The sequence below is a fragment of the Salvelinus alpinus genome, unplaced genomic scaffold (assembly GCF_045679555.1).
Source record: "Salvelinus alpinus unplaced genomic scaffold, SLU_Salpinus.1 scaffold_40, whole genome shotgun sequence".
Lineage (NCBI taxonomy): Eukaryota > Metazoa > Chordata > Actinopteri > Salmoniformes > Salmonidae > Salvelinus > Salvelinus alpinus.
Genome location: NW_027255981.1, coordinates 2,647,219 through 2,661,778, shown reverse-complemented (window position 1 = coordinate 2,661,778; position 14,560 = coordinate 2,647,219). Strand labels below are relative to the sequence as shown.

General features: G+C 40.8%; 3 protein-coding genes across 3 annotated transcripts in view; 1 reads left to right on the top strand and 2 right to left on the bottom strand.

Moving 5' to 3' along the window:
* The window catches only part of LOC139567014 (zinc finger protein 180-like), a 740,647-nt gene that overhangs the window by 514,598 nt on the left and 211,489 nt on the right, over positions 1–14,560 (bottom strand). The window lies entirely within an intron of this gene.
* The window catches only part of LOC139567006 (zinc finger protein 180-like), a 497,856-nt gene that overhangs the window by 469,500 nt on the left and 13,796 nt on the right, over positions 1–14,560 (top strand). The gene's annotated exons all lie outside the window — the stretch shown is intronic.
* Positions 2,187–13,091, bottom strand: LOC139567002 (zinc finger protein ZFP2-like). Its single transcript, XM_071388415.1, has 2 exons — positions 12,309–13,091; positions 2,187–6,353 (listed from the first exon to the last, which is right to left on the bottom strand). The coding sequence occupies exons 1-2, from the start codon at positions 12,616–12,618 to the stop codon at positions 5,143–5,145; spliced, it is 1,521 nt and encodes a 506-aa protein (XP_071244516.1). The 5' UTR covers positions 12,619–13,091; the 3' UTR covers positions 2,187–5,142.

Genomic DNA, 14,560 nt, shown 5'->3' with positions numbered 1-14,560 from the left:
ATTAATTTCCCTCCACAAGGGGGTGTACATGTAACGTTTCCAAAATGGGATAGTATTGTACATGTAACGTTTCAAAAATGGGATAGTATTGTCCATGTAACGTTTCCAAAATGGGATAGTATTGTACATGTAACGTTTCCAAAATGGGATAGTATTGTACATGTAACGTTTCAAAAATGGGATAGTATTGTCCATGTAACGTTTCCAAAATGGGATAGTATTGTACATGTAACGTTTCCAAAATGGGATAGTATTGTACATGTAACGTTCCAAAATGGGATAGTATTGTACAGGTAACGTCTCCAAAATGGGATAGTATTGTCCATGTAACGTTATGCCCCCTTGTGAGTTAATAGTATTGCATGCTGTAGCAGGCTATATAAAGAGGAAGACCTCCATTGACGATTCAGTTCGTTGTAACATCTCGTCTGGACAGGTCACCATCCTTAGTTAGTAAGTTAGTTAGTTAACGTTAGCTAGTTCATTATCACAAAAGTGAGAACTGCTCTAGATTGGAAACTTACATTAATGAGTGTAAAGCCATGTTGGCTTTATGGAAACGATATACAATATATGGGAAAGAATATAGTTGAGGAAATAATCCAAACCTAGTATTGCCTAGTTAGGACATAACGTTATCTAGCTAGATAACGGTACTGTACTGTAGCTCATACAACCCCGACGGTCAAACCCGGCTTTCTAATATTTACGGTAATTAGCTATAGAAACGTTATGGAAGATATTCACAGAAAACCATACTTGTCTTCGTTATTCATTAGTATGTTATATTAGTATATAAATAATTTCGAGACATATTCAGAACCAATCATCGACCCAACTTAACCTTTTTAACTGTTGTCGCATCCAAACTTGTCACCATCGTTTTCAGTTGTAATTGCGAAGTTCCCGGAAGAAGTCCAGCAACAACGGAGGTTCCTCGATGAACCCACCTTCTAACAAGTTATTTGAAGAACCTTTTGGGGCTGTTTTTCATTGACCAAGAACCCTACGGTTCTTATGGGATCTGAGAACAACTCCAGTTGAACCCTTCATTTTTAGAGTGTAGTCGGCTCTATTTACTCTCAGATTCAAAACATGATGATTAGCATCAACGATCAAGTCAGCTGCTGCTCCAATACAGTATGAGGTGAGACGGTGAACTGATGTTGAACTGGGCAGTCAACTGCTGCTGCTCCAATACAGTATGAGGTGAGACGGTGAACTGATGTTGAATCATAATAATTAAGTTAATAAAAATTCATTTGTGAAACTGTTAAAAAATACTATATGGCATATTAATTATATTACTCTATTGTTATCATATAGAAACATCATGGAATATTGTACATCATATTAGCATCAACATACATTATTGTTTCATTCAATTTCACATAATAAGGATATTTCATATTTAAAAGTACAGAAGTCAGAATCCATCACCTGCTACGTAAAAGAGACAGAATAATGCACAATGGTCAATGCTATCTGGGATCCTTGGGACGTCCCTACCCTAAACCCTAACCTTAACCAATTTAAATGTCAGCTTCAACGGGCTAGGGACGTCCCAAAGACGTTTCTCTACCTGAAAGTAGATGATCTAAGTGATTGACAGGTATTCAGCAGTCATAAAGCCTTCTTCACTTTAATGAACTACTAAAATAGTGATTTTGTCAGACAGCAGCTCTACTATTGACTGACTGATCCATTCATCCTTCCATCCCGCTTCAGCCTTCCTCTCCTCTGAAGACCCAGTGAGGGTGGAGCTCAGTCAGAGAGCTGTTGAGGGACTGGTTAGGAAGAACACTTCTACAGCCAGAGAGGTGAGAGGTCACACATTGTTTAGATGGTAAATATTTATGTACCCTTAGCGGTTCATCACTTAAGCAAAAGGGAATATGTTCCATCATCTATGTTTATTTACATTAGTGCAAATTGTCCACTAATATTGGTGTAATTTCTCACCCCTTCTGGCTGTAGGAAAGTGAATTTCCCCTCAGGCACACACATTTGTTCTTTGTTATTACCCGAGCCACTGCCTGTTCAGCCCGCTATCATCCAGAAGGTGAGGTCAGTACAGGTGCATCAAAGCTGGGACCGAGAGACAGAAGCTGTTTTTCAATCTCAAGGCCATCAGACTGTTAAATAGCCATCCAACACAGAGAGGCTGCTGCCTACATACACAGACTTGAAATCATTGGCCACTTCAAGGAATGGAACACTAGTCACTTTAATAATGTTTACATATCTGGCATTACTCATCTCATATGTATATACTGTATTCTATCCTATTCTACTGTATCTTAGTCTATGTATTACTCATCTCATATGTATATACTGTATTCTATCCTATTCTACTGTATCTTAGTCTATGTATTACTCATCTCATATGTATATACTGTATTCTATCCTACACTATTGTATCAGTCCATGCCGCTCTGACATTGCTCGTCCATATATTTATATATTCTTATTCCATTACTTAGATTTGTGTGTATTAGGTATTTGTTGTGAAATTGTTAGATATTACTGCACTGTTGGAGCTACGAACACAAGCATTTCGCTACACCCGCAATAACATATGTTTGTGACAAATAACATTTGACTTATTATGAAGGTCACTTGTGTAAAATGTACTTTTCCACACTCATCTCTTTACATTGCTTATGCATATTAGGTGGTCTGGCTGCTTCCAGATTATGTCAAAGGCCCATCCTGGTAGATCTGAACCTAATGCAGTTTGGAGTGATCAAATGATAGAAGTCACATTTAGGTGCCAGGTGTAACTGAGGCCATAGATGCTCCATATCCATTACTTTGAGTGTTTTATATAATATTACTCAATGTGTTTCTTTCTGTGTTGCAGGGGCAGTCAAGAAAGGGAACGGCAAGGCCACAGAACATGACATAAGCAGAGCTGTGGGAGACCACCTCAAGCCCCTGGTAGAGCCGGGGGTGGTGTTCACCACTCCACCACGCCTTGAGCAGGCTGGAAAAGTGGGATTGATACTGTTTTTCATACTAAGATGGACCAAGAGTCTGTTGATTGGTCAGTCATTGGGTTAATTTGTTTTGCAATATTTTCAAATCAAATCAAGCTTTATTTATACAACAAACCCAGCCTAAAACCACAAACAACAAGCAATGCAGGTGTAAAAACACGGTGGCTATGGACACTATGGGGGTGTCCAATGAAAGTTGACTAGTAACAACAACTGGGACCTAAAAGACACCCACCATGAGACCCAGTAAATCTGCCCAAGAAGATGAAAACTAAAGAAAAACCCACACCAAACTTACAGACAGGACGCAAACCAAAAAGGTGGAGCAACTAAAGGTGTTGACTCTCCACATCTATCAAGACAACTGGAGCACTGGGCCAGACACTCTTAAATAGAACCTGGACCAGCTCAGGTGAAACACCTTCCCACTAACGACATGGACAAGCCAGCACAGGTGTAACACATACTGACTAACGAGGTGACACCAATCTGTGCGCCCTACGTGCTAACGAGCTATATGGACGAGTCCAACCTCAAAACATAAATGGAAAAACCAAAGCCTGTAACACCTTCCCCCTTAAGACAACAAATATATGCTGTATTTTTGTTGGACAAGTTTGCTCACCACCAACAGAAAACAATTTCTATTTCACATTATAATCAACTACAATGCTTCACCAATATAAACATGGTGTCTACTGGCTGTCAACAACTAAAAATAGGGGAAAAAACTCTTATATCTCCTAAAACTCACTAGCTTCTAGAACTCTCATCTTCCTAAAACTCACTAGCTTCTAGAACTCTCTTCCCCTTGGAACGAGCCCAAACAAAACTCATCTCCAATACAGGAAAAACATGCAGTCAAAATAAATTGTGATCCATGGCAACTCACTGGCTAAACGCAAAACACTAAACTTTTTGACTGCCCACCCTTGAGACAATCAGCAACCAAGTTGTCATTACCACGGACATGACTGATTTCAAGAAGAAACTCCTGCAATATCCGTAGTAACTTTCCATCTCACTGCAGAGCTTCTCTCTCTTTTCAGGGTTCACTTGATAGGCATGTTGTTGGATCTGGGCCCAGGCCCCAATGTCATGCTCTAGTACATTTGGGTTGGCACATCTGAGAATGAACCCTGATATTCTAAAAGCAGGGCAGCAATGTCAATATAATTGTACCCAAAAAATTGTCAGTTGGTTGCATAAATAATTATCATTACCAAATGTTACATGAAATGTAAATATGAAATATTTGGTTGCATAGTCTTATTTTCAACGGCTTTTCAATTACATTTTTCTACGTGGGATAGCCCAATGTCAAAACACAGTTTTAACGTGTCCAAATCAATAACCAATATGCAGAAACAGTTTCTGATATATTGAAAACCTAAACAAAAAATGTACACAAACAGCTGCCACAATAATACATTACTTGTATTTTTTTAAACAAGCTCCTTATAAACTGCACAAGCACCAAAAACGCTGTTGTTTTGACAAGTAGCAATAAATCACTGATATCAATTGGGGGGAAATCATGTTGTTCGTGCTGTTGAAACTAACACAACTAAAAAAAACACATGGAAATGGGAGATATCTTTTACCTCACTGGTTAGAGGACAACCTGCAGAAGACAGTCAGCTACATTTTGGAGTGATGCATTTAAATTTAGGGGTCGCTAAACAAAGGAACGCAACACTTATTTGTCATCACTCATCGATATCATGTTGAAATCAATTGTGCCGAGAGGAGGGAGATGAGGTTGCACGTCCTGTTAAAACTAACAGCTCAAAACCCACACGGAATCTGGGAGTAATGTATACATCACTGGTTAGAGGACAATTTGTAGAAAACAACTAGCTACATTTTGAAGTGTTGCATTTTGATTCAAGTGGGTCACCAACATGGTAAGTGTAAACCAGCTCTTTTTGTGTTAGTCACTTTTTGTTAAATCACATAAAAAGTACTCTTTCAATTCAGAGCCTGGATTTTTCTCCTCTGAGGCTAATATCCATATCATGCTGAAATCAATAGAACAGGGGACAAACGTTTAGGGTTCTACATTGTGACATTATTAAAATACTCCTACTACAATGTTAAAACATTCTACATTGTGTTTCATTGATATCATGAAACAACTTCTTCATGTATGCATTTTCTGATGTTTGATCAGAGATCTTTTATCAGAGTATCTATTGTCACACTGATCACAGCTATAAGGTTTCTCTCCTGTGTGTGTTCTCTGGTGCACTGTAAGCTCTCCAGATTGACCAAATCTCTTCCCACATTGATCACAGCTGTAAGATTTCTCTCCTGTGTGTGTTCTCTGGTGTGATACCAGATGGCCAGATCGACCAAAACTCTTCCCACATTGACCACAGCTATAAGGTTTCACTCCTGTGTGTATTCTCTGGTGCACTGTCAGCTCTCCAGATCCACCAAAACTCTTCCCACATTGACCACAGCTATAAGGTTTCTCTCCTGTGTGTGTTCTCTGGTGTAGAGTCAGATTGCCAGATGTAGTAAAACTCTTCCCACATTGATCACAGCTATAAGGTTTCTCCCCTGTATGTGTTCTCTGGTGTAGAGTCAGAGAGCCAGATGTAGTACATCTCTTCCCACATTGATCACAGCTATAAGGTTTCTCTCCTGTGTGTATTCTCTGGTGCACTGTCAGCTCTCCAGATCGACCAAAAGTCTTCCCACATTGATCACAGCTATAAGATTTCTCTCCTGTGTGTGTTCTCTGGTGTTGAGTCAGGTGACAAGATTGACCAAAACTCTTCCCACATTGACCACAGCTATAAGGTTTCTCTCCTGTGTGTGTTCTCTGGTGTAGAGTCAGAGTGCTAGATGCAGCAAAACTCTTCCCACATTGACCACAGCTATACGATTTCTCTCCTGTGTGTGTTTTCTGGTGCACTGTCAGCTCTCCAGATCTACCAAAACTCTTCCCACATTGATCACAGCTATACGGTTTCTCTCCTGTGTGTATTCTCTGGTGTTGTGTCAACTGGCCAGATTGACAAAAACTCTTCCCACATTGAACACAGCTATAAGGTTTCTCTCCTGTGTGTATTCTCTGGTGTTTAGTCAGCTGGCTAGATTGACCAAAACTCCTCCCACATTGAACACAGCTATAAGGCTTTTCTTCTGTGTGTGTTCTCTGATGAATTTTAATGCCTGATGAGGTGAATCTCTTCCCACAGTCAGAGCAGCAGTGAGTTCTCTTCCCTGTGGATCTCTGCGGGTGTTTCTTGAGGTGTTCTAATGTGGAGAGACTCTTCTCTGCCTTGTCAGCATCATGAGGTTGTTGAGGCTCCCCAGAGGATACACGATAGTCACGTCTCTCTCCTGTGTGAACAACAAAGTCATACAGATGGTTTAAGGCCCACAACAGCGGTAATCCACTGTAAAAGGTGATGCCAACAGCATAGCCATGATGTTGTACAACAATTGATGTCTGTAATGAATGTTAAAATTATTTGACAATTGTCTTAAAATGAGCAACAATAGTCATATTTTGTCTTGTTTTCACATTAGTAGTAACATCTAAGATTGTCGGCTAGAAATAAGATATTCATGTTGTTGAAACTCTAAGCAGTGTGCCAGACGACTTTTGGTCTCCAATATAGGCCCCTTTCTGTGTTTGCTAAAATTGCGGCACGAGGGCAATTTGATTGCAGAAACTCCTCACTGCTAATGAAGAAACCGATAGTTATGGATGTACTATATCTGCCTTGAGCAAAAATGGTTAGCAAAGATTTTAGTTTTTCACAAAGTTTTCTGAATGTGAATGGGGGAAAACTCAGGGGAGTAACACCCATTTCCAGGTTGCTTATGAGTGCATTTCACACTACTTTGGATTATAATTGTAAGGCTCGTTTGAATGTCCTGTGTAATATAATGTTTGCTACAGTATTAAGAATTGTGTAATTATTGAAGAACCGCGTTATTGACAGTATCTATTTGGGTGTTGTCAATAAAGTTAAGATTTTATTTGAAATGTTTTTTTTATTTTTTATTTCACCTTTATTTTACCAGGTAGGCCAGTCAAGAACAAGTTCTCATTTACAACTGCAACCTGGCCAAGATAAAGCAAAGCAGTGTGACAAAAAAACAGAGTTACACGTGGGATAAACAAACGTACAGTCAATAACACAATAGAAAAATCTATATACAGTGTGTGCAAACGGAGTAAGGAGGTAAGGCAATAAAAAGGCCAGAGTAGCGAAGTAATTACAATTTAGCAAACTAACACTGGAGTGATAGATGTGCAGATGATGATGTGCAAGTAGAAATACTGGTGTGCAAAAGAGCAAAAAAAGTAAATAAAAACATGGGGATGAGGTAGGCAGTTGGATGGGCTATTTACAGATGGGCTGTGTACAGCTGCAGCGATTGGTAAGCTGCTCAGATAGCTGATGCTTAAATTTAGTGAGGGAGATATAAGTCTCCAACTTCAGCGATTTTTGCAATTCGTTCCAGTCATTGGCAGCAGAGAACTGGAAGGAAAGGCGGCCAAAGAGGTGTTGGCTTTGGGGATGACCAGTGAGATATACCTCCTGGAGCGCGTGCTATGGGTGGGTGTTGCTATGGTGACCAGTGAGCTGAGTTAAGGGGGAGCTTTCCCTAGCAAAGACTTATAGATGACCTGGAGCCAGTGGGTTTGGCGACGAATATGTAGCTAGGGCCAGCAATTCTAAGTCAGAGCCGTCCAGAGTAGTGATGCTAGTCGGTCGTGCGGGTGCAGGCAGCGATCGGTTAAAGAGCATGCATTTAGTTGTACTTGCGTTTAAGAGCAGTTGGAGGCCACAGAAGGAGTGTTATATGACATTGAAGCTCGTTTGGAGGTTTGTTAACACAGTGTCCAAAGAAGGGCCAGGTGTATACAGAATGGTGTCGTCTGCATAGAGGTGGATCAAAGAATCACCCCAGCAAGAGCGACATCATTGATATACACAGAGAAAAAAGTCAGCCCGAGAATTGAACTCTGTGGCACCCCCATAGAGACTGCCAGAGGTCCAGACAACAGGCCCTCCAATTTGACACACTGAACTCTATCAGAGAAGTAGTTGGTGAACCAGGCAAGGCAATCATTTGAGAAACCAACCATTAATCTACACACAATAGAATCCTCATTAATCTACACACAACAGAATCCTCAATAATGAAAAAGTGAAAACAGGCTAAAAAAACATAACTATTCAGACCCTTTGCTATGAGACTCGAAATTGCTTTCAGGTGCATCTTGTTTCCATTAATCATCCTTGACATGTATCTACACCTTGTTCGGAGTGCACGTGTGGTAAATTCAATTGATTGGATATGATTTGGAAGGCACACACCTGTCTATATATTGTTCCACAGTTGACAGTGCATGTCAGAGCAAAAACCAAGCAATGAGGTCGAAGGAATTGTCCGTTGAGCTCTGAGACAGGATTGTGTCGAGGCACAGATCTGGGGAAGGGTACCAAAACAATTCTGCACCATTGAAGGTCCCCAAGAACACAGTGGCCTCCATCATTCTTAAATGGAATACTCTTCTTAGAGCTGGTCACCTGGCCAAACTGAGCGATTGGGGAAGAAGGGCCTTGGTCAAGGAGGTGACCAAAAACCTGATGGTCACTCTGACAGAGCTCCAAAGTTCCTCTGTGGAGATGGGAGAACCTTCCAGAAGGACAACCATCTCTGCAGCTCTCCACCAATCAGACCTTTATGGTAGAATGGACAGATGGAAACCACTCCTGAGTAAAAAGGCACATGACAACCTGCTTGGAGTTTGACAAAAGGCAACTAAAGACTCTAAGACCATGATAAACAAGATTATCTGGCTTGATGAAACCAAGATTGAACTCTTTGGCCTGAATGCCAAGAGTCACGTCTGGAGGAAACCTGGCACCATCCCTACGGTGAAGCATGGTGGTGGCAGCATCATGCTGTGGGGATGTTTTTCAGCAGCAGGGACTGGGAGACTAGTCAGGATCGAGGGAAATATTAACGGAGCAAAGTGCAGAGAGATCCTTGATGAAGATCCTTGATGAAAGACCTGCTCCAGAGTGCTCAGGACCTTAGACTGGGGGGCGAAGGTTCACCATCGAACAGGACAACGACCTTAAGCACACAACCAAGACAACACAGGAGTGGCTCCCCAAATGCAGGTGTGCCAAATAAATTAGCTAAATGAAAGGGGGGGGGGAGAAAGTCAAGGGGTCTGAATACTTTCCAAATGCACTGTATACAGCAACAGCTCCCCCATACGCATTCCTGTCTTCACTGTAGATGTTATATCCCTGTATTGTTACTGCTGTATCAAAGGAATTATCTCAGTGAGTTTCAGAGATGAACAGTACAGTGCATTCCAAATTCAATAGGCAGGCAAGTAAACAAAAACGTTTTCAAATAAAAACTATTCCAGAAAATGTCAAAGCGTATATAACGCCCGTCCAAGAGACTGTCGACCAATCGCATTCACATTGTCATGCTGTGACACGCAGTTCCTAAGCTAATTCTCACGAAATCCCTTTTTAAAGTCAGGGTATTTTCCTTGAAAGTACGTAATGTCACGATTGCAAAGCTATACGATATTACAGAGAACAAGTTAATTATCTCTGAAAATATTTGTATTGTTGTGCTTCTTGTTCACAGAGGGTAATTCATGCCAATGTTCTTTTCTTTAAGATGTTAATACGAATCTAAAAGAGTTTCCAATATCCTAATTTCTTAAAGTGTTTCTGGTGATAGCAAGAGATAGTGATACACAAGCTAGGTCTATTTGAAACATTGCCATCCCATGGCAGCATTTACCAGCCACCAGGTTCAGAAGCTTTAAAACCACAAAAATATTTAAAACCCAATTCTATTTTTGCCCAAAGTTAAGATATAAATTATTCAAACTGAACATAATATTATTATTTAATATATTATTTTAGGCTATTTTAGGTTGAGTCAAAGATAGTTTTGGAATAGTTTTCATTTTTCAAACAGGTTTGTTATTTTATTTCAGTTTACTAAATAGTTCTCCCCCAATTATTTTTTCTATAATAAGCTTGGAGGTTTCCTCTATCAACCAGTCATAGGTACTGGCGATAAAGCGCCTCGTAACCTAGCTGGGAATGGGACAAACGGAACCCTTCTGTGGTAACAGACAGGGTCGATTTGTAATCAAATCTAATTCCCAGGAATGGGGTTCATATGAACCACAGAGACTGTGTGGGATAATAACATGGCCGTGTCCAACCCTGCTTGTTCCCTCGACTCCACTACCAACCACCAATCTCCAACAGGGCCCTTAACCTGTATCATTAGACAACTCATAGTGAGCTACAGGTAGGAATCAGCAATGAATCCCAATAATGAGACACCTCTGGGGAGGGGTGTCAGCAACATTTAAAAAAAAATATATAATATAGTGTTTTATGACAAACCGTTTTTTACAAATCCGTCAAGACACCAACTTAGACTTTACTGTGAAATGCTTTACTTACAAGCCCTTAACCAACAGTGCAGTTCAAGAAGAAGAGAACGTTTACCAAGTAGACTAAAATAAAAGTAATAATAAAAAGTAACACAATGAGAATAACGAGGTTATATACAGGGGGCACCGGTACCGAGTCAGTGTGGAGGCTATATACAGGGGGCACCGGTACCGAGTCAGTGTGGAGGCTATATACAGGGGGCACCGGTACCGAGTCAGTGTGGAGGCTATATACAGGGGGCACCGCTACTGAGTCAGTGTGGAGGCTATATACAGGGGGCACCGGTACCGAGTCAGTGTGGAGGCTATATACAGAGGGCACCGGTACCGAGTCAGTGTGCGGGGTTACAGACTAGTTGAGGTAATCTGTACATGAAGGTGAGGGCATAGTGACTATGCATAGGTAACAAACAACCAGCGAGTAGCAGCAGTGCACAAAAGGGAGGGGGGTGGGGGAGGTCAATGTAAATTGTCCGGTGGTGATTTTACGAATTGTTCTGCAGTCTTATGGCTTGGGGGTAGAAGCTGTTGAGGAGGCTTTTGGTTCTAGACTTGGTGCTGCGGTACCATTTGCCGTGCGGTAGCAGAGAAAACAGTCTATAACTTGGGTGACTGGAGTCTCTGACAATTTTGTGGGCTTTCCTCTGACACGCCTATTATATAGGTCCTGGATGGCAGGAAGCTTGGCCACAGGATGTACTGGGCCGTTCGCACTACCCTCTGTAGCGCCTTAGGGTCAGATGGCGAGCACTTGCCATTCCAGGCGATGATGCAATCGGTCAGGATGCTGTCGACGGTGCAGCTGTATTGCCTTTTGAGGATCTGGGGACCCATGACAAATCTTTTCAATCTCCTGAGGGGGAAAAGGTTTTGTTGTACCCTCTTCATGACTGTCTTGGTATATACCCACGTGGGTGATTGAAAGATGAACTGAGGTCCACACTCCAGTCCAGTTGACAGTGGTAATGCACCTTAAATTGGTGTCCAACCACCAAATAAAGTCCAAAGAAGAAAGAAGAAAAAGAAGCCTGAAGGAAGGAGAAATGATGAGAAACTAATTTGGTTTACCTTTTGGGGCATCGCGACTGGTTACCTATTTTGATGTGATATGAAAGTATTGTGTGAACTTATTTTGATGTGATATGAAAGTACAGCGATGTAGGTTTCTAGAAACGTATCGCAATTGAGAACCGATTCACATTTAGGTGGATCATTTGACTATTTTAGCTGCCAGAGCCAGTCTACCTCTGAAAACAACATACAGTCCTTGGACCTTGAGGAGTAACGGGGGCAGCAATCAGCAGTAGAAACAATAACAAAGCGTACTCCCTGCCTGTTTCTGTAAAAAGCTGAGGGATGGGGCTGGAGAAATGCAACCATCCATGATACAAACATTATAGTTTTAACCATGTTTTGAGGATATACAGTGTTCGTTTATGTTTACTGACAAACATTGGAGTAAAAACAAGCTTATATTTTGGGTTCTGATGGGGTACGACAGTTGAACTAAGCTCACGAGGCATTTATAAGTAAATTCTTCAAGAAAAAGATGGGTACATATCATTAATGTATAAGTCCCAAAATGGATGTAACAACTGCTTATTACCCCTTTAAGACTACATATTGGGCTAATCTAATAGGAGATATTGAGGACTACAGTATTTCAGGCATCGTCATTGGATACATTTGATCAATTGTTAACGTTTTGTTGATGGTCCACTCTTGATGTTCTACACGTTACAGTGAAGCTTCAGCCATTCCTACAGAACAACATTAAAGTGTAGAACCCCTTTACTGCATATTGGTTCAACGACTGCAGAGACGGTACTTACTGGTGTTAAACAGATCTCCAACCTCCTCTTCTTCTTCCAATGTGACAGTCATCTCCCCCTCCTCTTTCACTCCAAAAACTGCATCCTCCTCTTCTTTTACTGTAACATCCTCCTCCTCTTTCACTCTGAACGGGTCTGCCTCTTCTTTCACTGTAACGTCTTTCTCTTCTTCTTTCACAGTAACAGCCTCACCCTCTACTTGTTTTTGTATTGTAACATCCATCTCTTCCTCCTCCTCTTTGACGAAAGCTTCTTTCTCCGTCCAGCAGACCTCTTCTTTAGCAGGAGGAGAGTAGCTTAATGAACTCATGGTCGGGGATGTTAGCTAGCTAGCATTAGCGACTAGCCTAGTTCAAAGCTAACTTAGCAAACAAGCTAGCTGACAAACAACGTAAATATATAATTAAATGGGCCAACAAGTACATACAAAAGAAGTGTGTTTAAAACACATCGACTAATATACACCAAAACAGTGTACGAAAGCTTCTTTCTCCGTCCAGCAGACCTCTTCATTAGCAGGAGGAGAGTAGCGTAATGAACTCATGGTCGGGGATGTTAGCTAGCTAGCATTGGCGACTAGCCTAGTTCAAAGATAACTTAGCAAACAAGTTAGCTGACAAACAACATAAATATATAATTAAATGGGCCAACAAGTACATACAACAGAAGTGTGTTTAAAACACATCGACTAATATACACCAAAACAGTGTAAAGAGCGTGAATCTTGTAGCTATGTTTGCTAGAAAGCTACGAGGTGTCTGACTATCTGTTGTTGTTGAAGGAGCGTCCCGTCCACTAGAGCGTCCCGTCCACTAGATTATACGTCACACTGGCAGCATCGCCTGAACCGAAAATACGCACATCGCCATCTGCTGACTGGAGTGGGTAACGCAGTTGAGGAACCAAAAGTTTATATTCATTTATTTCATAAAGATTTAATAATATATTAAGTCGTTCAAAGAGAAGCATGTGTTGATTGATTCGTGTTTAATGAGTGAGAGTTTAAAACAAACTTTACACCCACTACACATTTGCATTGAACCATACTTCTGACATGGATCATTTTGACCCCAGAGGCATATCTTTTATCATAGCCAAAATGTGGTTTATTCAATTCTTCATGACTTTGTCAATCAACTTGTTCTTAATAAATCTAAATCATGGAGTAGAGTTTCGGTATCAAAATGGACTTTTAACAAATTCAAATCCTTTGGAGTAATTTTGACCCCAGCCAACAGCATCTTCGATAAATAGGACGTTAATTTAAAATCAAAGTCACATTTTATTGGTCACATACACGTGTTTAGCAGATGTTATTGCAGGTGTAGTGAAATGCTTCTATTTCTAGTTCCGGACAGTTAAGTAATATCTCACAAGAACACCAGAAATGTCACTTAAATAGAAGAGGGAACTAACAAAGAGTCACTGACAACAACCACAACTAAACATGTGGGGTTTTAGAAGGGGTTCTGAAAGACACTATGGGGGTGTCCACTGAAAGTTGACTAGTAACAACAACTGGGAACCTAAAAGACACCCACCATGAGACCCACTAAAACTGCCCAAGAAGAGGAAAACTAAAGAAAAACCCACAACAAACTTAAAGACAGGAAGCAAACCAAAAAGGTAGCGCAACTAGTGTTGACTCTCCACATCTATCAATACAACTGGAGCACTGGGCCAGACACTCTTAAATAGAACCTGGACCAGCTCAGGTGAAACACCTTCCCACTAACGACATGGACAAGCCAGCACAGGTGTAACACATACTTACTAACGAGGTGACACCAATCAGTGCGTCCTACGTGCTAACGAGCTATACTTGCTAACGAGCTATATGGACGAGTCCAACCTCAAAACATAAATGGAAAAACGAAAGCCTGTAACACCTTCCCCCTTAAGACAACAAATATATGCTATATTTTTGTTGGACAAGTTTGCTCACCGCCAACAGAAAACAATTCACATTATAATCAACTACAATGCTTCACCAATATAAACATGGTGTCTACTGGCTGTCAACAACTAAAAATAGGACAAAAAAAACTATTATCTTCTAGAACTCTCATCTAACTAAAAATGTATGTACAGTATTTTTTCCCCTTCTTCCTAAAACTCACTAGCTTCTAGAACTCTCGTCCCATTGGAACGAGCCCAAACAAAACTCATCTCCAATACAGGAAAAACGTGCAGTCAAAATAAATTGTGATCCATGGCAACTCACTGGCTAAACGCAAAACACTAAACTTTTT

What these genes read in the sequence shown, in the direction of transcription:
- LOC139567002 (XM_071388415.1), bottom strand. Translation starts at nt 12,618, where the DNA reads ATGAGTTCATTAAGCTACTCTCCTCCTGCTAAAGAAGAGGTCTGCTGG. An exon ending in TGGAGATCTGTTTAACACCA is followed by an intron (nt 6,354 to 12,308) that starts GTAAGTACCGTC and finishes TTGTTCACACAG; the next exon opens with GAGAGAGACGTGACTATCGT.